At 35.8% G+C, this 23445-nt stretch overlaps 1 protein-coding gene across 17 annotated transcripts in view; it reads left to right on the top strand.

The window, feature by feature from the left end:
* TCF12 (transcription factor 12) overlaps nucleotides 1–23445 on the top strand; it is a 348736-nt gene that overhangs the window by 130084 nt on the left and 195207 nt on the right. For 15 of the 17 annotated variants that reach the window (XM_070579213.1, XM_070579180.1, XM_070579162.1 and 12 more), the window contains exon 4: nucleotides 14801–14874. In XM_070579213.1, the coding sequence (XP_070435314.1) occupies nucleotides 14801–14874 (74 nt within the window). Of the gene's footprint in view, nucleotides 1–14800; nucleotides 14875–22646; nucleotides 22709–23445 lie in introns of all 17 variants that reach the window. The other 2 variants (XM_070579242.1, XM_070579261.1) reach the window with 1 other exon arrangement.

The raw sequence follows: 23445 nt of genomic DNA, 5'->3' as shown, positions 1-23445 counted from the left end.
CTTAAGCAAAGAAGACAGTGGCTTTCTCCTTGTCTAGCCACAACATGCTATGCTAACTAGGAAATGTCCTCACTGGACAAACCATATAGATATAGGTCTTACCCAGTGAGTCTGGTTTTGTCTTTTTACTGATCAGATTCTTTCCAGTTTCTGCCTACTTTTGTTCACTCTTCCTTGCTTTCAAATAGTTGTTTTAAAAAATTTTGTCCACAGTTTCTAATTGTTATTTTCAATTGAATAACCCCAGGAGAATGGTCATTGGAACATTTTATTATTTTAGAAAACCTTTTCCTCACCCCGTAAAGATCCCTTGTACTCCTTCCTAGTCAACTCTCTACCCAAGAAGCAGCCACAGTCTTTATTGTATCACTATGATTTTATTTTTCTGTTTTAGGTCAACTTATAAAGGGAGTAAATTTTTTATATCTGGTTTCTTTCACTCAGCATAATGTTTTTGAGATTTGTGCATGTCGTTGTTTGTGCCTCTAGTCCATTTCTTTGTATTGCTGAACAGTACTTCATTGAATGAATAAAGCACAGTTCCTTTATCCATCTTTTTCATTGATGGTCTCCTGGATTGTTTCCAGTTTTAGCTGTTATGAACACTGTCCTTAGTATTTGTGTAAAAGATTCTTTGTGAATGTGCTTTTTTCTCACTTTATCTTGGGTAAATACCTAGAGATAGTATTGTTGTGTCATAAAGTATATATATTTCTGTCTTTTGATCAACTGCCAGTTTTCCAAAGTGTGTCATTTTCCATTCCCACAGGCGATATGTAAGATTTTGGGTGCAGATTTTATTTTTATGTCAAGATTATATTCTGTTGTATAATGAGATAATTTTTAATGTATATTTTTAATTTCTGGTATATAATTTTGATAAGCAGACGTCTTTTTAAACTGAAAATAGTCTGACTTAGAGATTTCAAGAATGATATGTTTTATTTACATAGGCAGTGACCAACTTTTCCAACTAGTTTAACAGCTCCAAAATTTGGATGCTGGAGTAGCTTTTTGATGTAATTATTCATCTTTATAAGTTGTAAGTGTTTAAATAACTTAAATTCAGTTTTTTTATGAGTTAGACCGTAATTATGAGAATATAAAATTTACAAATCTGTACATGGCAGTGATTTTTGTTTACATGTTGCTGTAATAAACAAACATGAATTTGAACAAGAGAGTTTTAGTTCATTCCATTAAAACACTGTGCTGATATCAGGGGTTTTAGTTGGTTGTCTTCTTGGTGTGGTTACTTTTGTTCTGTGTTTCGCTTGTCAGCTGTGTCCTTTATGAAGGTTTCCTGCTCTCTGATGGGACTGGGGAGAGTGAATGTGAGTAGAGAAGTAAAAAGCTGTAGCTACTACCAGAAAACCGGTCCTTATGTTAATTAGCAGTGTCGTTTTATATATGAAAACTTTATTGAGCTTTCTCTGTGTATTCAGCACTGTAGGTGATACAGAATAAGAGCTGAATGTGGTCTTTGCTCTTAAATTAATTTGAGACCACATGTTAGACCGTGTTCACTTAAAAACAGTATAACTTTGGGGCTTGCCCTGTGGCCGAGTAGTTAAGTTTGCGTGCCCTGCTTTGGTGGCCCAGGGTTTCACCAGTTTGGATCTTGGGCATGGACATGGTACCACTCATCAGGCCGTGCTGAGGCGGTGTCCCACATAGCACAACCAGAAGGACCTACACCTAGAATATACAACTATATACTGGGGGCCTTTGGGAGGAAGAAGAAAGATTGGCAACAGATGTTAGCTCAGGTGCCAATCTTCAGGAAAAAAAACCAAACAGTATAACTTCTATGCTGTTTCACACAGATTTGTAAGTATGATACAAGTATTAAAGAGGACCTGGTAAGGATTAGGGAGGTTGGACAAGTTGTACAGCAGAAGTAGGATTTAAAGTGAGCATTAAATCAGTAAGACTTAATTAAGTGTAGAGGAGGTAGAAGTGCAAAGAGGAATAATTAGAGCAATGAAATGTTCATGAACGATACTGTGTACAGTGAATATGCCTGATGGTTACTATTGAAAGTTTGAATGGTAAGACACTGAATGGCAGCTCCTTGAAGGCAAGGTCTCTGTGTCTTGTGCATTTATCTATCACTAGTGTCTGGAATCCTCCCTAGATTATGACAGTGTGTATGCCATGGAAGGAAGTTAGTGTTTCTTGACTCTCAGGGTTGGAAGGGGGAGAAGCAATTGTAACTGGGGTTTCAAAGGCTTTAAACATAGGAGGGACAAAACCTAGCATAATTGACAGTAAACATTTGTAGAACAGATGAGTAAAATATTCCATTTCAGGCTGAAGAATTTGGGATTTATTCTGTTGGCATTGGGGCACTAGAAGTATTTACTTTGTAAATCTGGGGGTAGTGTGTTCTGAAGGATTATTTTAGGAAGATTACACTAGCAGGATATTACAAGCAAGTGAAGTATTATGAAATAGTGTTTTAAGAAGTCTCAGAGAGACTCTAGCAAAAGAGTCTAGGTAGGATATCCTGAATACCCAAAATAAAAAGGTGGCAGTAGGAATGGAAAAGCTGCCTTAGGAGACATTCGTAAGGAACACTTAGTATAGGGATGGTGGAGGGAGAAGAGAAGGGACAATCAACGATGATGCCAGTATACAAGTCTAGTTGACCTGAACTATTATAGTACTACCTACAATTTTAGAAATATTAATAATTAGGGTCCAAAGACATATGAGGAAGAGATGGAGGTATATGAAGAATTTGGTTTTACATACGATGGGTTTTAGGTGATGGCAGGAGAACCAGATGAAAGCTTCCAGTAGGAATTTGGTGATTTAAAATACAGAACTGATCTTAAGTCTGGGAATGTACATTTGGAAACTGATCCTTCGGAGGGGACGCTCAAAATCATAAAACTATATGAGCAATCCAAGGGGTAGAGCATGAAATGAGAACATTGGGATGGAGAGCAGGTACTTTTAGTTTTTCACACAGAAGAGGAAGTGATAATAAACAGAAATAGAGGCCCAAAGGTTAAGGGTCAGCAAATCCCAGAGAGGCAAGATAGTTAACAGGATTGGATACCACAGAGCAGAAGTGGGCAAAATATCACCTGTGGTCCATTACCTATTTTTGTAAATGAAGTTTTATTGGAACATAGGTATTCTTTACAGTCATGCACTGCATAATGACATTTTGGTCAACAATGGACCGCATACACAACGGTGGACCCATAAGATTAGTACCACATAGCCTAGATGTATAGTAGGCTATACCACCTATGTTTGTTTAAGTACACTATAGGATGTTCACACAGTGACTAAATTGCCTAATGATGCATTTCTCAGACTGTTTCCCCGTCATTAAGGGACACATGACTATTTGTTTATGTATTACCTATTGCTGCTTTTGTGCTACAGTAGTAGAGTTGAATAGTTGGTAAGGAGAAAGTATGGCCCACAAAGCCTGAAATATTTACTGTCTGGCCATTTATAGAAGTTTGCTGACTTCCGCTATAGAGATCAAGGAAATGAAGACCAAGAGGTGGCCTTTATATTTTATGATTAGGATAACCTTTGATGACCTGAAAGACTTCAATTTTGTGTTGTAAACAAATGTTTACTGAGAGTCTTCTGTGTCCCTGGCATGTGGTTTTGCTGATGTGGTCTAGGAATAGGCTAGGTACGAGTAAGAGATTCATTAATGAGTGAGTGAATGAATTGTAAGGAGTGAAGGTGGTCAATGTACGTTTTTGTTTTGTGAGTCTAGAAAGAAGTCAATGGTAGTTTGAAGAGTTATATGAGGAAGAGATTTTTAAATATAGGGGAAATATGTAGGAGAAATTTTTACAGAGTTTCTCCAAGAGACACAGAGTATGTTGCCATTACAGGAATTAATGGTCTAAGACTTGAACATAGGGAGTACATGGGGCTCATTACAGGAAATGAATAGAATTGTTTGTGGAATTAAGTTAAGAATAGTAATTGCTCACACAGCTGTTTTTAAATAGCAAATTGTGTTAGGTAATCAGCAAAAATCTACTAAAATGTGCTTGATAGTTATGCAGAAGCTGCTTTATTGGTACTGACTTATGATCCTAATGGGTACTATAAAAACAAACAAACAAACAAAAAAACCTTTGTATGCAGTTTTCACATTGGTACGGTACTGTATGTTTTTTGTTTAATGTGCAAGTGCAGTTGTAATGTTTTCATCTTCCTTTTCCCGCCACCAAACCCAAATATAATTGTCTTATTCAAGAAGAGCAGCAGCATGAACTTGATGAGTTCACAGAGCAATGAGGTGTGTTTTCATTGAAAGGAGTATTATCTATTTGGTTTCTTCTCTGCTTGTCTTCCTCCCTAGACAAAAATGGAATGTTTCATTGTGTGGTTGGATTTAGATCCACTAATTTATTTGTTTTCTGTTTTTTCTATATGTATTTTGCTCGACTGTACTTCTTTCTTTTGGATTTGGCTGTTTCTTAGGACTCCATTTTAATTTGTTGGCTTTTTAGTGATATCTCTGCCTTTTTTTCTTTTGTAGCTTCTCTAAGGATGTTAATATACATCATTAACTTCTCACAGTCTATTTAGAGTTAATACTGTACCACTTCCATAAAATGCAGAAATCTTGTGACCTTATAGGTACCCCTCCCCTGCCTTCTTTTATGTTGTGTTTCTCATATGTATTACATCTAAATACATTGTAACTCCTATGAGAGAATGTTTTAATTTTTTGTATAAATAACTTTTAAAGAAGTTAAAAGGAAAAAATAGTCTTTTATATTTATTTCTGATGTTCTTCTTTCCTTCCTCAAGATCCAAGTTTTTCTCTAACATTTCATTCTGCTTTAAGAACTTCTTTTAGTATTTTATTGTACTGCAGGTTTGTTTTTGTTTTTGTTTTTGTTTTTTGAGGAAGATTAGCCGTGAGCTAACTGCTGCCAATCCTCCTCTTTTCACTGAGGAAGACTGGCCCTGAGCTAACATCCATGTCCATCTTCCTCTACTTTATATGTGGAACGCCTACCACAGCATGGCGAGCCAAGCGGTGCCGTGTCCACACCCGGGATCCGAACTGGCGAACCCCAGCCCGCCGAAGCAGAAGGTGTGAACTTAACTGCTGCGCCACCAGGCTGGCCCCTATGGTGCTGCAGTTTTGCTGGCAACAAATTCCTAAATGTTTTTATAGTCATGTGCTGCCTAATGATGTTTTGGTCAACAACAGAGTGGGTAAACAGCTTGATCCCATAAGATTAGTACTATATAGTCTGGGTGTTTAATCCTGTCTAGGTCTGTGTAAGTACACTCTATGATGCTTGCATGATGACGAAATTGCCTGACACATTACTCAGAACGTTATTCCTGCCATTAAGTGATGCATGACTATATTTGAAAAATGTATTTCACCTCCATTTTTGAAGGATATTTTTGTGGTTGATATCATAACCCTCTCCCGCCCCCCCCCCCACCCTGCCCCGTGCTTTAAAGATGTGTTTCCTCGTCTGCTGACATCCATAGTTCCTGAAGACAACTCTGCAGTAATTTGAATTGTTGTTCCTCTCTGTATAATGTCTTTCTTTTTCTGTCCACTTTCAAGGTTTTCTCTGTACTTTTGGTTGTCAGAAGTTTGACCATGATGTGCCTAGGTATAGTTTTCTTCATATTTATCCTGTTTGGGTTCACTGAATGTCTTTAAGTGGTAAATTTATGTCTCTTACCACATTTGTGAATTTGTTGGCCATTATTTCTTTAATTTTTTTTTCCTACCCTGTTCTCTTTGTTCTGTCATTGTGCCTATTAGACTATTTACTATCTTCCCTTAGGTCTCTAAGGCCCTGTTGATTTTTTAAATCTTTTCTCTTTTTATCAAATTGAATGATTTCTATTGCTCTGTTATCAAATTCACTCACCTTTTCTTCTGTCATCTCCATTTTTCTTTTACACCCATCCAAGGTTTTTTTTAGATTTCAAATATTTTATTTTTATTTCTAAAACTTCCTTTTGTTATTTTTTATGTTTTCATTTTCTCTGTGAGATTTCCAGTCTTTTCATTCGTTATGAACGTATGTTCTTTACTTCACTGGGCACAGTTATAGTATCTGCTTTAATATCCTTTTCAGAAAATCTCAGTATTTGGATCATCTTGAGGCTGGCCTCTCTTGATTATCTTTTCCCTTGTGATTGGGGCACATTTCATTGTCAAGGAATTTTGGATTTTATTATGGATATTGTGAATATTATTTGTGGAAATTTTGGTTTCTTTCATGTTCCTCTGAAGAGTTTTGATTTCTTTGTTTTAATTGGATTAGACTCAAAGTGAAAACTCTCTCTTGCCTGAGTTTGGCAGCTGCTCAAATTTCAGTTTGATTCTTTCAGCCTCAGCTGCAAACTGCCTTGGGCCTGCCCTGTGAATGTGTGTTTCAGGGCTCAGCCAAAGACTTGGGCAGAGATATACCAAAAATTTGGAACTCCTCTTTTTTGCCTCCCTTTTTTTTGGAATCTGTCCTTACTTTCTGGTGACCAAGGTTGTCCTGGCTCTCTTCTTTTTTCTTCAAGCCAGAAAGACTGTGGGTTTTCTGTTGGAATTTAGTTTCTGCATGCTGTGGCTGCTGCTTGCCTGCAGGAGAAAGGTTTAAGAATGGGAGATTCACCTGTGCTGATCCCTAAAAGCTGTTCAAAAGAGAAACTCACCCATTCTGGTCTCTCATTCCAAGTTTATGTTTCCATCCAAAATCAGCCTGGTTTTGTTCCCTGTCTAGAGCCTTTTGGTAGTTTTATGTTTGTATTTTTTCCCCGGAATTTATAGTAGTTATCTGTAGACACCAACTGCATTATATTGAAAGCTGAGCTCACTAGGTGAGTTTTGAGATTTCTTACAATATATTTGCAATCTGCTTTTAAAAATAATACTCCCTTTAAAAAATAATGATTGTTATTTTAGTAATTCTTGAAGATCTGCTTAGATTGCTAGACATCACTCTTTTATTTTGGATTTCTTTTTTAACCCATCTTTAGTTACTGAATTCCTGTGACAGACTGTCATGTGAATGCTTTCTCGTTTTATATGTTCTTAACCATTCAGTAAACATTTGAATGCAGAATACCACACTTCTGCTAGGTACCAGAAGAACATAGAGATGAACAAGGTATGTTCCCTATTATAAACTTTTATTGAAAACAACCATCAGTGTTCAAGATAAAATAAGTGCTAATTAATTTCTGAAGAAGTGTGATTAATTTGTACTTAGTTGTTGGAGAGCAATTTTCAGAGGAGGGGGCATTGGATCTTAGGCTGATTCAAAATTAGAAATTCAATAGGTGGGGAAAAGATGAGGGTGTATATTCTAGGGCTAAGAAACAATAGAAATCGAATATGAATGTATGACAAGTCTTGGCATGTTTGAGGAGTGATTAATGTCTTGATGAGACTGGAGCATTGAGTTTTTGGAGGGATACAGTCATTACTGAAGCTGAAAAGGTGGATTGAGGCCACCTTGAAGAGTGCCTCTCTCAGGAGTATGAATGTTATTCCTGATGCAGCAGAGGATCACATTTGAGGAGTAAATGCATGTGATCCAACTTGTGTTTATGGCAAGATGTGTGCTGGCAATGTTAACTGTGGTTTGGAATGGGAACATAATAGAAGAATAAGCAATACACAGGACCTGCATCAGAGCACTGTATGTGTGAAGAGAACAAATGGGATAATTACTTAAAATATTGCTGAGGTAGAAATTAATACGATGAGTAACTCACTGGTTAAGGGAATATGAAAAAATAGTCTTACCAAATTCACGAGAATCGTTACGTTTCTAACCACATTTGTAAATATCATAACATCATGCTGAGTATATGAAACTTTGGAACATTTTTTATTTAAAATTCCTTTTATAGCAGTGTACTTTAGGCTGTACTATATTGAATACAAAGTGATTTTTCTCAGGAGATGGGATGAGGTCATTTCAAAGTCGTGGTACTTAACAGTCTGTGTGTGGGTTAGCCACTATGCCTAGTGAAGATTTAGGTTTGTCTAAAACTTTTAAATATTTTTGCTCTTTGGGAGTAGTTACTTGTCTAGTTCACAGAGTCATTTACAGTCTAACTGCTTCTCAGTGGAATTTTCAAAATAATATTCTGTTACTTAGAATGTTGGTTGATTATTCTCTAAGGAGAAATGATAAGCTAACAAACAGGGAACTGGTTTCAGCCCCACTGTCATTAAACTGATTGCATTATTTTCACTGTGTACATTCATTTCTTCCACAGGTATTTATTAGGGCCTACTGTGTATCAGGCACTGTTCTAGGCACCAAACACGTAACAGTGAACAAAACAGACTACATCCTTATTTACACGGAGCTTTCAATCTTTTGGTAAAAGACATTAAACATCCCCCCATAAGAGGACATTTGAACAGAGACCTGAAGGAAATTAAAGGCACAGACCATTCACATTTCTAGGGGGAAGCATTTTATGAAGAGGAAAGAGCAAGTGGAAAGGCCCTGAGGAGGAAGCATGGTTGGTGTCTTTGAGCAAAAGCAGGGGGCTATGTTGCTGAAATAGAGTGATCGGAGAGAAAGAGTAGTGGGAGGTGAAGTCAGAGAGGTGGGAGGCAGAAGCTGGAAAACATTGTAGACCAATGGATTTAATTCTGAATGAGATGGGAAGCCATTGGTAGAATTTAAGCCTAGGATTGACATGATTTAAGTTGTTTTTTAAAAGGTAATTTCTGTGTTCCTGCATAGAGAATACAGACTGTTGGAGGGACAAGAAAGGAGACCCTTTAGGAGGCTATTGTAATAGTACAGGTCAGAGATGATGGTAGCTTGGACTAAAATGATCATGTTATAAATAGTGAGGTGAGTCATAGTCAGATTTTGGAAATGTTTATAAAGTAAATCAATGGAATTGTACCATTGAGGGACTGAGTAGGCCGATCTTTTGCTGAGACTCATCTGGAGTCGGAGAGAGGCATCAAGCCTTTTTTAAGAGTCGGCTGTCTTTAGTGCCTCTGTGGAATAAAACAACTTTCAGTGTTGTTTAGGTGCAGGGCTTTGGTATTTAGATTGGAGAGGAGTGTTGCCAGTTGCTTCTCAGGTGCAGTGGAAACACCTTTCCTTGTTTCCAGAAACTTGACAGCTAGTTTAGGGGAGCTTTAGGGACGGCCCAAGAGCTTTGTCAGGGTCAGAATGTCTCTTCAGACAGAGCAGATACTCAAGATAGCAGGTCACTAGACAGTTCCCAAGGCGGTACAGAAGATCTGCTTGCCCTCTGGGAACTTGGTTTCAAACCCTGGCCATCTGACGGTTTCTGTTTTCTTAGAGAGATCTGCCATTTCCTTTTGACCCCTACTCTTACTACTTTGATTAAATCACTGCAATGTCCTGTTGAGTTATATCTTTACAGGGCATTTATATAGAGTGATGTGGCTCATAACAATAACATAGCAAAATCACTGTGTTTGAAAGTTATTTTCAAAATTAGTAATTTCCTTGAAATTAGCCTTGTGTTTACTACCTAGTGTACTTTGGCACTAAAAATATCATTTGTAAATCTTTGTTCTCAGCAGTTCCAAATAGAAATTGTAATTTAATTTGAAAAGATGACCTGAGAAGCCTCGTCTTTCTAATCTTTTTACTGGTCTTATTTTCTTACATACTTTGAAAAATAATGAAACTTTTATTTGACAATTCATTGTATAGAATCTCAATTTTTATGAGTAAAAAAAAAATCTGTAACCAATGTTAAATACTTCATATGAGGCAATGTCTTAACTTCTCTTAAATTCCCTTACAATTTTATTATTTCTATAGCTTTTTCTATTTTAATGAGTTTTTCATTAGTGTGTAGTGTAACAAAGGATTTACTGTTATATTGTAATTGATCCTGTTTCACAGTGAATTTCTGGAAAAACACATTGGTAGATTTATTTCATGAGTATCTAAAATCTGAAAAATATAATAAAAATGGTGGTGGTGGGCTTTAGGTCTATATTGTTTTTATAATTGATTGCAGCCTTTGAGTCTTAGTAAAGGAATATCGTTACTCCACAAATAAAATTGAGTGAAGAAACTATTGAAGAGACACATTCATAGCTTTGGTTGTCTGACATAGCTATCTCCTGTCATATTTCTTTCATCAGATCATTTATTGAATCACCCTATATCAGATGGCAATCCTGCAAAGTATATCATCTTTCCCTTATTTGTAGCAGTGTTGGGATTTGATATTTTTGAAGTACATTTTACTTGCTAGAATGAAAAACCTGATTTCAGTGCTACCAAAGGCAGTGAGTGAGTGTGTGTGTGTGTGTGTGTGTGTGTGTGTGAGAGAGAGAGAGAGAGAGAGAGAATGTGTGTGAGAGAGAGAGAGGTACACAGTCCTCTGTGCTCTTCCTTCCAACTCGGTCCATGTTCCTTTTCCACAGGGATAGACTCTTGAGCATGATACCAAGCAGACTGACTGTATTGACTTGCTTTTCTTACTGGCTTTGCTGCAGGGATATTCTAACTACTCTTCTCTTCATTCTTTGTATTGTTCCCCTTCTTCCTTTCATTCCTTCTGAGCTCACTAGACTCCCCACTACTACCTGAAATATTTTCCCAATTCCGCACCTGTTTTTCAGTTTAGCTTAATCTTAGTCTCAGGTGGCAGAGTCTTTGGCAATAGATCTGGTAGTGGCAAGTGGGAGGAGAAGGAACTGGTCAGCAGCTTTGCTCCTCATTCACCCCTTTTACCTCGAGGCAAGTCTTGTCTGAACCTCACCAAACCTTGAGTAATGCTTACTGTACACAAACTCTGTACTGTTTGGGCCCATGTAGGAGAGAAGAATAGGTGTTTAGGATATAGAGGAGTCACTCTCCCCCCAAAAAATCTGTTTTCAGTTTTTGCTAGTGGTTAGAAACCTAACAAAGGCTGTACTAGGACTCCGTGCTAGGAGAATGAAAGAAGGGATGGGATAGAAACTGTGAGACAATTTTATGATTGACTCAAGAAAGAAAGCATTTTTGGTCAAAAACAAAACATGGTGGTGGTGGAGAGGAAGCAGGTAGACTAATATCTGAGTTCTTCCTAGAAAAGAGAGTAATGCCAGATGTTGATCTTTGACAAGAACTTTACTTGCTTCTCCAAGAGTCTTGCTGTCTGATACCTCAAAAACTAGATTTCCACTTTTTATTCCTTCTCCAGGGTCCCAAGCTCTTAGGGAACTGCCTGTGTATATGGTTAATTTATGATTTGCTTTCAGTTACTTTTCCTGTCAAATGGTTTACAAAAGAAGGAAGTAGATTGTTTCATCGAATTCACAAACCATTGTTTTTAGATATAAGGTCAAAAATTTAATGTTTTTTCTACTGGAAAATATTAAATAAAAATAGTATGCCCTTTAAAATGGGATGCATGGAATCAAAATATATATTGGATTTTATTTAATTGGTTCCATTCAGAAAAGCAGGTACTTGAGAGATTATGTACACGAAAGATTAAAAAGGAAAAGAGTGATTTAAATTTTTATATTAGTTAAATTATTGATTAACTTTTTTTTTTTTTAAGATTGGCATCTGAGCTAACAACTGTGACCAGTCTTTTTTTTTTTTTTCCTGCTCTCTCTCCCCAAAATCCCCCCGGTACATAGTTGTATATCTTAGTTGCAGGTCCTTCTCGTTGTGGCATGTGGGACGCCGCCTCAACGTGGCCTGATGAGCGGTGCCATGTCCGCGCCCAGGATCTGAACCAGTGAAACCCTGGGCTGCCACAGCAGAGCACATGAACTTAACCACTTGTCCACAGGGCCAGCCCCTTGATTAACTTTTTTAATCTTATTGAATAGAAATAGAATAATTTATTAGAAAGTTAAGCAAGACTCAGAGTGTTTCTGCCACTTTATTGCTAAACTTTCTCTTACATCTATCATTTTAGTCTGTCAGTTGAAGAACTAGCTTCTCTAAAATTGTGAATTGGCATGTGTAGACTAGAAATGGGAAGGAAAGAAAATATGGCAGTGGTGGTTCAGGTGTACCTTAATAGAAATGTTTTTCCCCCTAACTACTGTATTGCAACTATGGTGTATTTTCTTGTCGAAAAATAGTTTTTCAGATTTTGATCAATTTGTATAATTTCTGTGTTAAGTTTAATTTCTGTGTGTAATTTCTTTTTTTCTGCTTACCTTAGTCTTAGGGCTGAAGCTTTCAATGTTTATTATTCCTGTCATATTTCTCTGTTTGTACAGCCATTGTCTTCAGCAGAAAGGAGTCATTGATGCTAAAAGATGACTCTTGCCTTTGTCAGTGCCAGCCACGGCCTTCTACTCAGAGTCTGGATATGTTAACAATAAAACTATAGAGCTGTGAGTTTAAAACCTAGCCAGATCGTTGTTATTCTGTAGCATCCTTTGAGCCCCCTGCTATGTCCAGTATCATTGATATGTAGTACTCTTTAGCTAATGGTTTAATTAACATTTTATTTAATTAATCTTTGCTCTTCCTTCATGCTGTGGAAGTGATTAGTGTCAGTTGATGAAAAATGAGTGTGTGTTTTCACAAAATTTCATGTATCTCTTTTAAATTTTGTATTAGATGTTTTCTGTAGCAGGCACCCATCTTTTCTATATTCTCTTTTACAAATGTGTTTAAAATAACACAGAGGCCTCAAATTTATTAATCATTTGATATAAGACAATTCAGAGTCATAAAACAAACTGTAATTTGATTATTTTTATTGGGATATGATCATCAAAATAAATTTCCATTATATGTTCTAAGTGTTCAGTGAAAGTATGATTTCCCCCTCTCTCCCAGCCCCAACATTCTACTTTCTGACTCTGAATTTGACTACTCTAGATACCTGTTATAAGTGGAATCATGCAGTATTTGTCCTTTTCTGACTGGCTTATTTCACTTAACATGATGTCCTCAGATTCATCCATGTTGTAGCAGTGTAAGAACTCTTCCTTTTTAAGGCTGAATAATATTCCATTGTATCTATATACCACATTTTGTTTATCCATTTATCTGTCGATGAATACTTGAGTTGCTTCCACCTTTTGGCTATTGTAAATAATGCTGCTCTGAACATGGATGTACAAGTATTTGAGACTCTGCTTTCAGTAGCCAATTTACTTTTGTATTTTACTTTGACTAGATAGTATTAAAAAATCTTTACTTATAGAAAAATAGTTGCAAATAGAAGTATGACTTTTTTAAAAAAATAAAACTTCATAAAATTATTTACAGTTTCATAAGTAGTTTTATATTAGTGCATTTTGTAGGTTAATAGTAGCAACTGGATCTCATAGAAATCCTATCTGCTGTTCCACGGTGTTGATTGCAAAGAAAATGCTTGGAAAATAGCCCACAGGTGATATTGGAGAGCTGGTAACAAAGTTTGTTTTTTACATGAAAATTCCCAAATGTGTAGAATCTTTCTTAAATTCTAGAATTTTAATAAGAATTCTCCAAGAATGATCAAAACACTGTGTATCTTTACACATAATCTTTATGTTTTCAAAGCTTCTGGTTCACTTGAAATTGTGCCTGGCATATTGTCTGTAGTAGGTACCCATCTTTTCTCTACATGGTTTTAAAAAACTTTAAAAAATATACATTAATCACTTGAAATAGAAAATACAGATGCATTAAAAGAATAAGTTAGGTTCCTACTAACTGAATTAGTAACTAGTAGATTCTGCTTTGGAAACGGACTCCCCTTTCCCTGCTTTTTGTCATCTATCCCTTCAAATGGCAATTCTGTCCCCATGAAAGACCCTTGGGAATTGTGGCTAGTTACTAGAGAATTTGTGGCATTTAACTTATTACAGACCATGTTCCCATCTAAATCACAGAGGACTTCAAGGAAATTTTTTTGAAGAAAATGAGATTCTAAATTTAGCAGAATGTTGTCTTTGTAACATCTAGAGTTTTCTCATTCAAGAATGAAACAAAAAAAATCAATTATGTGTATTTCATCATAGAAAAAACTCAGAAGGGATTGGGAAACTGTAGCCTGTTAGGAGTCAAGGATGAAAAAGACTAGTCCTCAAAGCAGAAAAGGGAGAAATGGCTGGATTGAGAGATCTCCAACTCTTTCAGCTTTTTCTGGAGACTGATTGGAAGGTGAAAATAATGGAGCCAAAGCTTCAGAAGGTACATTAAGGAGCACAAGGAATTGTTTTCTTGTTAATGGTTACTGATCCTTTCTCACTTTGAGTTTTCCTTTGAAATTTTCTTAAGAGTGGATCTACTCATTTGGAATCAGATTTTAGGGGAGATTTTACTAGGGTGAGTCGTCACATCATTTTGATTAGTTTTGTTATAACTAACATTGATTTGATATGGTTTGCTATAGTTTGATGTCTTCAGTTAAGAATATCTAATCAGTGCTCTGATGGAAACTAGTTTTATTAACTTGAACAGTTTGACTTGCTTCATTTTCTAAGGCTTGTCTATAATGGCTGAATTCTTCATATTTTCATGTAGACAGTACTAAACTATAGAAAGTTGGGGAGTTCATCTACTCTTAGAAGTAGCAATGGATGGGGACAGAAATGGAGAGCCCAAGATTATGCCCCATTCTAAAATCTCCAAAGACATATTTTGGTTCTGAAATTCTGCAGTGTATATAGGGTGTTGTATGGAGCAGTGAGGAAGATACTCTGAAGTAACATTTTTTACAGGTTTCTGAGACGGGAATTGATGTACAGCCAGTTCCACACAAATGCAAATACCACTTGTTGAATTGTGCTCTCTGCTATATCATACAAAAAAATCCATCATAGTATCCTTTTGGATTTATATTTTTCACTTTCTTCTCTCCTTAGGTATGGATGAACGAGGAAGTACAACATCTTGGGGAACAAGTGGTCAACCAAGCCCCTCTTATGACTCACCTAGAGTAAGTTTGTTCATCAACCTTTGATTAAAACTGTAAAGATAATTTGGCAGAATAAGTTCTTTCATATATGAACTCTTATTTCTTAAGAGAAATGAAGATTAACTTATTTTCTTGGGAATATAGTAGATTACCCAGTACCTTCATGATGAATTTCATTCTTTCCATTAGTTGTCATACTTTGGAAGTCTATTTTATCTTCTACAATGAAGAAAATATTCTTGGTGTTATTCTACACCTGAACTACCTACAATATTCTTCACTAAAGTTGGAAAAGCTTGGAATGCCTCACTAAGTATTCTCTATACATGACCATTTTTCATCATGTATTGTTTATTTGCTTTGAGAGATGGTACTGGCTTTCCAAGTACCAGCTTCCAGTCTCTCTTCTGTTTTTGCTCTCATAGTCATCAGCTGTTTATATCAGAGACTCTCTAGCCCTGTCTCTTGGAAGCATATCAAATCAGACATAAGAGATGACATTTCTTGGTTGGCAGTTAAGAGGAAATAGGACCAAGCTTTAATGTTCTACACTCTGAAAGGTCAAAAGGTTAGAGCCTTTTCCAGCAATAAACAAACAAAAAATTCCCAAAACTTTTAATGAGACTGAGAGATTGAAAATTAGACCAAAGAATTGGCAATAAAATTAAATTCTGTGCTCCCAGACTCCCCAGTAAATTGGTGAGGTTAAAAGATACCTTTTCCAAAACGTCATACTTTGAGTAAATAATGAACTATTTATTTTTCTCAGAATTAACCAAGAAAAGATAGACAAGCATAAAATTTATGGGTACTTAACCCTAGAAGCAAATTCACTTAAGTGGAAGGAAAACTGAATATGTGCTTGGAGTTCATAGTCTGCATATGGGTTTCACTGTTTTGCATTGAAAAATGCTGAGTTAAAATATGTGGTTTTGCTATTATATTTGGCTGTAGCCTATGTTTAATTTATTTTAAATACCTTGGGAAGAACTGAGATAGTCACATGGAATCCAGAAAGATATGGAGAGACTGTTAAACATGAGTTTTAGTGTTTTCCTTTCAGCAATCGGTGCTGAGGACTGTAGTGTAAAGAGCACTTCTCTGGCTATCACAAGACTTGCATTTACTGTCAGCTGTACTATGAACTTGCCATTTAATCTTGGACATGTTATTTTATCTTGGGGAGAGTTAAACTGGTTGGTGTCCGAATGTCCTTCTACCTTTAAAAGTTCTTGATTCTTTGAATAATTTTGTGGATACAAAGGTAGGTTTCCTATTTAGATTTTGAAGTAGGGATTTTGTATAGTGGAGAACACAGTGCTATTGATTAATATTGGATTATTGTCTTTCAGGAGCCTGAGTTACTGTGTGTAATAGCATGTTATTTCTTAAAATGCATTAAATGGTGCCTTTGTACCTTATATTTACTTCCCTTTCAAGCTTTCAATTTTTTCTGCTCAAGTGCTAAATAGGACTTTAGGAGAAGAGAACATAATAATGTATCCAAACAGTTACATATTTCATGATCCTGAAATTGTTTGCCTCTAGAGGTGGACTTCAAAGCAAATCTTGCTTTTCTTTTTGCTATTTGATCTGCAGGTTAAATGTGAAATTCTGTTTTTTTACTCTGAATTTATTTTTTGAGGGTGTATTGTGTGCAGTGAAAAAAATTGATTTTATAGTAAACTAGTTTCCTGTTTAAAAAACACAGATTAATCTCTGGATATTTCCAGTCTACCATACAACCATAAATATATATATGTACATAGTCCTTCCTGTCTACTGAGAGATCAGATAGATTGGCGACTTAATGCTACCCTTTATTTTTGTTCCCTTTGAAATCTTCTCTTTCATTAACTTTCCTGCTTCTTTCATAGTCATGATTTTGAACCTAAAATAGTTTAGTGAGCTAGTTAAGAAGTTATGTTTTATTTACAATTTCAAACCATTTATTTCTCCACTGAACTCTTCTCACCAAGGAAAGACATTTATGTTTACCTTTGCAGCTGCTCTCAGTGTTCCTTTGAAGGAGGATTATCAGCTTTTTGGGTGTTATCATTAACCACCATCACTATCTTGACCATTTTTTTCATAATCATAAGTATAGTTGGTTATAATTGTTAATAAGAATGTTAGTTGACCAAAGTATTTCATTCTGAGTATTTTAGTATGTTGAGTTTTTTAAATTCAGAAATAAATATTGATATTGGCTAAAAACCAATTTTGACACATTGTTAGTAAAATTATTAACAAGTCAATTTAAACTTTAATGAAATTGCAGGTACATTTGTAGTAATTATGTGAATGAAAGTTATTTTTAGACTTTACCATGTTGTTTAAATAATACATTTTCATCATAGCAAATTGCGTTATTTAAAAAATAATTTGATTTTATATTACTGATAGAAAGATTTTTTATTTTACTTTTGTTTAAAGTTTGAAAACACTCTAGACCACAATAAAAGGTATTTAAGAACTGCAAAATGAGTGGTTTGGTGAAGTCATAAAACATATGCTTTTAATTTAGATGGATTCAACTATCTGAGTTGCTCTTCTCTTCACTCCCTGCCCCCACTCAAAACTATAAGGGGGAAAGAATAATTTTTTGCAATACTGTAAAACCACGTTTGGCACTTGGACTCTATTAATACTGTATATTACTATACATTTTACTGTACAAGATTGGCTATACAAAAATCATGTAGTTTGAACTTAACATTTATTTAACAGCTTTTTGGATTTTTTGCTTTGTACACTTTTTTGCCTAAGTCCTGACTTCAAATGTAATTCTAATGAAGATGCCGTTCTGCTCTAGTAACCTTGATGCATAAGTGAGCTCCACCAGAGTTGGGTGGTTAAGAGGCCACAAACTTCTCATCATTGTGTTAGCCTTATACCTGTTCTCTCAAAAGTGGGAAAAGTCATTCCAGCAGGGCTCCCATCTGTTATGTCTGCCGTGTTTTTCCCAAATCCACCAGAAAAGTAGCTGCACGGTACACAGGTGGTTGATTGAGTTTCTGGGTATCAGAACTACCTACAGTGCGTCGTTCAGTACAGAGTTTTTGTTAGGCAGACACGGAAATAAATGCTGTACCTAATAATGGTTATAGAAGAAATAGTAGACATAGTCAGCCTTCTTAGGAAATGTGGAGCTGAGATAGAACATGTTTGAGACAGTTGGGGCGAAGTAACACAGTTTCACGACATGTACCTCAGACCTCTCTCCTTTGTTTGAGTCCTGTGCAGAACAAAAACACACACATGAACAGACGAGCATTATCGTGCTGTGTGTACTGTTTTCAAAAATTGTGAAAGTGATGATTGAGGTTAAGGCACCTTTTCAGAGACTGAAAGGAACAATTAAAATCTCAGATAGTTTAGACATGAGCAAGAGGTATAGTTAATGAGTTTGTCTCCACCCTCCTTTATTTTTTATTCTTTTCAGCAAACAGTTTTCTGTATTTCACATTGTACCAATCATAAAGGCCGGAGAATATTATGATCTTTCTTATTTACTATGGTGTTACAAATGATTTACTCTAGTTTCAGATTTCTCTTTTTCCTCTTTAGAAGGCAGTGGTTAAGAGCGCAGACTCTGGAGCCAGACTGCCTGAGTAGGAATCCCAGCTCTGCCACTTACTACCTGTGTGATTCTGGACAAGTTACTCAAATCCACTGTACCTCGGTTTATTCATCTGTGAAATGGGGATAATAATAACTACTTTATAAGGTTGTTGTGAGGATTAAATGAGATAATATGTGTAAAGCGCTTAGATCAGTGTCTGGAACATAGTGCTCTGTAAGTCTTGGCTTTTATCCTATGTATATCGAAATTCATCATCTAGAGCTATATGTAACAGTTAAACAAATTGAAATGAATGAGTACATTTGCAAATGTGCTGCATTCTAAGTGTAGTGAATAAGAATTATTTGCTGGTTCAGTCGTGCTTAATATACTTTTACTTCTTTTAGATTTGTAAAGGACACAAATAAAATCTATTTCATTTTCCCTTCAATTGTCTATTTCTTTCTTGGAAAAGCAGAAGTCTTGTGACAAACTTTGATATAAAACTTTTAGTCTGTCTAGTACAATGCTTTGTATTATACATAAGGGATGCTCTGTATGTGTTTGCTGGATATAATCAAATTGGGGAAGAATCGTTAATTTATTGAATTAATTGTGTTTGGAGATCGAGGGAGAAAAAAAGTTGATTTAAGATGGCGAAGCTCAAAGTAGATAGTGGTGGTATTAATGGTAATAGGCCTTTCTTATGCTTAAAAATTATTGTCCTAAGTGATGACATTACTTAGTGAAACATTTTATTTAAGATCACAGCCTTCGGAGAGTTATACTCGATGATCTTGGACAAGTCACTTAACCTCTTTGTACCTCAGATTTCTCATCTCTAAAATTATGATAATTTTACACAGTATCTTGTAGGGTTTTGGTAAAGATGAAATGTAATAATAGCTATGAAGTAGTTCATTTATTGATAGAATGAAAACGGCTATTACTATTACCACCATTATTATTATTATCTCCAAATATCTAATATTTGATTGTGCATTTCATGATTATATTTCCTAATGTACAAATTCTGTTTCCGAAATGTTGTTTGATCATATTAGTTCATGGAAACTCCAAGGGGCCATGCCATCTTGGTTTTCCTGCCCTCTTAGCTCTGCTACCCAACATAGGCCAAGCTCAAAGTGCTGAAGTACCGTTGGGGTTTGCACCCTGGGCTAGGGGTTATGACAGGGCTCACAGGAGAGAGAAGTCTTCTTGCTGACACTCTTTCCTAAGATACAGAGTTTTTCATTCCTTAATTTAAAAGTTAAATGTGTTCACTGGCAGGTAACCACTAATAGAAATTATATTTATAGGCACCATCAGTGACCAGGAGTTGGCATTTTAATCTTGAACATTTTTCAGGTTATATATGATCTGTTAGGGTAGTTGTTTTTGGAAAAGAAGCAATATTCAATTGAATAGCGTTTGAGTGCTTATTTTTTTCTAATTGCTAAATTTCCACCATAGTTTTCCCTTCTCTTTATAATATGGTTTTCAGAATGAAACAATCGTGTCCATGTTGCTCTTCTTCCCTCCCCATTTTACAGTGTTATAGAATTTTCAAAACTAGGATATATGTTAGTTATGTACAGTCCGTTTATTTCATAGATGAAGAAACTAAGAGCGTTTGGGATTTGGCTAGGTTGAGATGTGTGCTATTGATACAAAATACACATGAGATTTGGATAGACGGTTTGCCTAGTTAATGGCAGCCTCTGGCCTAGAACTAAGATATTCTGAATTCTATGCTAGTACTTTTTAACCCCTTACCTCTTAGTATTTCCCAACTTAAGAACTGTCTTAAATTCTCTACCATATACTGAAGGAATGGAACAAGAGAGAAGAGAAAGGGGAAAAGAGAATCTGTAATTGATATCTCAAAAAAGGACATGGGGCATGATATGGTAAAAAAATTTGCCTAGCAAATATACCGTACTGTGAGGCAGAATAGCATCATTGTATGGGTTCTATTTCTGGCACTCCTGCTTCTTACCCTGTATGACTCTGGGAACATTACTTCTCTTTGCCTCAGTTTTTTTTGTTTTTCCTTTTTTCATTGACAGAAGAGGGGTGGGTACTAATAACTACCCTACTAAAGTTCTGGTCTTAGGCATATTAGTGGAGAAGGGGAAAACCAGTTATGTGGTGATGAATTGGCTTTAAAATACTTGGATTAGCTGCTGTATGTGACAGCGCAAAATAATTTCAGGGACTTTTTTATTACGGGATATATATAGTAGGTATGTTTTGAGGTCTTTCTGTTTAATGCATACTATGACTTTTGCTACCTGTCCCAATGAAAGGATATGAGACTTAAGTTTATTTAAAAAGCCCTAGCAGTGGTCATTTCTCAGACTAGTTGTTAGGAGTACACATGGACTGGCAGCCTGATAGACCAGGTCAGGTAGAAAAGAAAATGAAAATGAAAATATGAAGGTACAAGGATTCAGGAATTACTCTAGCCTTCTAAGAGTCTTACCCCAAGCCATAGATCAGGTAGGTACTTGGGATAAGGGAAACAAAAATAAGTAAAAATTCAACTAGAGTAAACAAATAGCTTTCAGATTCTACAGAAACTGAAAGGAGTCCATAAGCTTATCTGGATGAGTTTAATGTTACTTCTGTAGCAACTCCTAGACCATTTCTGCCAGATATGGCTAAAGGGATCTTTAATTTTGCTTAGTGATCTCTCCATTGTTAGCAGGTATTCAATGTCTCTTCATTCATGTGGAAGAGCTTGGCTAAGAGCCACTCTGTAATTTGGTGGTTAGCAAGTTGGACATGGTATAATAAAGCCTTGATTCCCTTCATGTGCTATCTATAAAACTACACGGAGGTCTTCCTGACCCCAGGAAGGGTTATACTGGCATAATTTTGGGAAAACCTGGTGTGTAGTTCATTTACATTTGACAGTAAGGGCCTTGGGAATATCTAGATAGAGACAACCTGTTGTTTTTGTCTCCCAGCAGAGCACAGTGGCATGAGAACCACCCTGGTAAATAAGGATGATAATGTTGTCTGCCTGCTTTTAAGGAACTTGTGCTTACTGTGGTCCCCCAGTTTAAGATGCTGAGATTTCTGAATGCACTCAGTTTCTGAAATGTCAGAAGTGAATAAATCTATATCTTAGAGTTTGGGGAATATGGTTAGAAATACAAATCATATTTACCTTAAGAGTTAAACACATTATAGAACTTGAACTCTTTTTGAGGCAGCAACGGAGAAGCTATAATTAGCTAGCAAATAATTAATTACCAAATTAATTTCATTCATTACCATGGGATTACAGGAGAGGGAGAGATTACTTTGGATGGTCAGGACAGACTTACTAGAAGAGGAAGTGTTTGATTAGAATATTATAGGACACCCAGTATTTGTATGAATCAGGTTGAAAAGAGGATAACTTTCTGGAAATGTGGGATGATAGGACGACAAGTATAGAGGCCCCAACATCACGAAACATCAGTAAATAGTAAACAGCTTGCTTTGTAGGTATATACTATGATAAGGCAGATAACCTTTCTGTAGAAGAAATATAGTCTATCCTTTGGAGAGTAGAGAGCCAATTAAAAATAGACTTTTACATAGAGAATGACACAAAAGGTTTTATAAAGATATATTGTGGTATGAAGGGTGGACGCAAGGGAAAGAGTGGCAAGAAGTAGGATGATCTGGTAAGGTGTTACTACACAGGCCCACTTGTGATGAAATAAGACTTAGATTAGGATGATAGGAGCAATCAAGATCACAAAATAATGGAAAGAGGAGAGATGTTGCAAAGGGAAAAAAAAATTAGCACACTTGGTGACTGAGGAAGATAAAAAATCATATAGACTCAGTCCCCCCACAGAATGATGAGTCTTGAATTAAAATCCATGTGTTTTATTTAGGCTTTGACAGGTTAATTGTAGTTGTGTTATACAGCTACCAGATTGTTTGATTTTGATAAATAATTTCCCTTATAAATGGGAAAATCTAGTTGTGTGAATAAAAAATAAATAAAATAGTCTTTACTTATTGTCCCTCATTTGTCAGCATTGATGGGTAATAAAGTTTAGTGTTACTTTCTCTCCTTTAGATATTTTGTCTAGATTGTGTATTGTTTGCTATTGTTTTTATTTTTGAAGGGAAAATGATGTAGGTTTTATAGCTACTAGGAGTTCAAATGCAGTAATTAGGACACACAAATTTTGAAATAGTATTTTATGCCTCTTGATCTCAGGTACAAAACACGAGATGAAGCAGTTAAATAGCAAAGCAAGACAGGAGGGACAGAGAATTAAAGTAAGTGTTTTCTATATATTGCATCTATGTTCCCATTAATCTCTGTTTTGTTATGTAACTGCTCCTTCTGAATGTTCCGAATGTGAAGAAAATTGTGGGTAAGAAAAGAGTGTATTGTAAAGTTAGGTTTAAATAAACCCATGAGAGAAAGTGTTGTTGTCACTCTTGGTTGCCTTCAAAATAGTACCTTCCTATAAATTATAATCTTAATGTTCTTGGATAAGAAAAAAATTGGGTTAGGATGATGTAAGCTCCTTTAAATCTCTTGCCAGGAGATATTTAAAGTGAAAGAAACCACATAGCTATCAGATTGTCCGCTCTTCCCTTTTAAGCCAGTAAAACCTTCTGTTTTTTCAGTCTAGCCAGTCTTTCAGGGACAGAGCCTATTGAGGTGCTCTAACATTGGTCTTTCAGAAAGAGCCTTTATGTCAGTTTCTCACTTCATTGTGAGTTTCGCTTAACTTTGTATGCCTATGAAATAGCATCTTTATCGGGATTGATCTTTACAGTTCTTTTTTTAATCTTCTCATTGCTCAGTCTTTAAAGATAACAAGTGGAAGTCAAAATATATTAATCTTTGAATCTCTTATGTCCTTTTTTGTAATTGTTGAGGTCTTACTTTCTGGCAGCTTTTTTATTTTCTGTAAATTTGGATATTTCTTATTCATGAGACTATAATGGCATATATTCATTATGGAGGGTAGATTCTGGCTGAATACATTTTTGGGTCCACTTAA

Source organism: Equus przewalskii, chromosome 1, assembly GCF_037783145.1.
Source record: "Equus przewalskii isolate Varuska chromosome 1, EquPr2, whole genome shotgun sequence".
Taxonomy (NCBI): Eukaryota; Metazoa; Chordata; class Mammalia; order Perissodactyla; family Equidae; genus Equus; species Equus przewalskii.
Note: the sequence above shows the minus strand (reverse complement) of the source record. Positions and strands in the feature narration are given on the sequence as shown.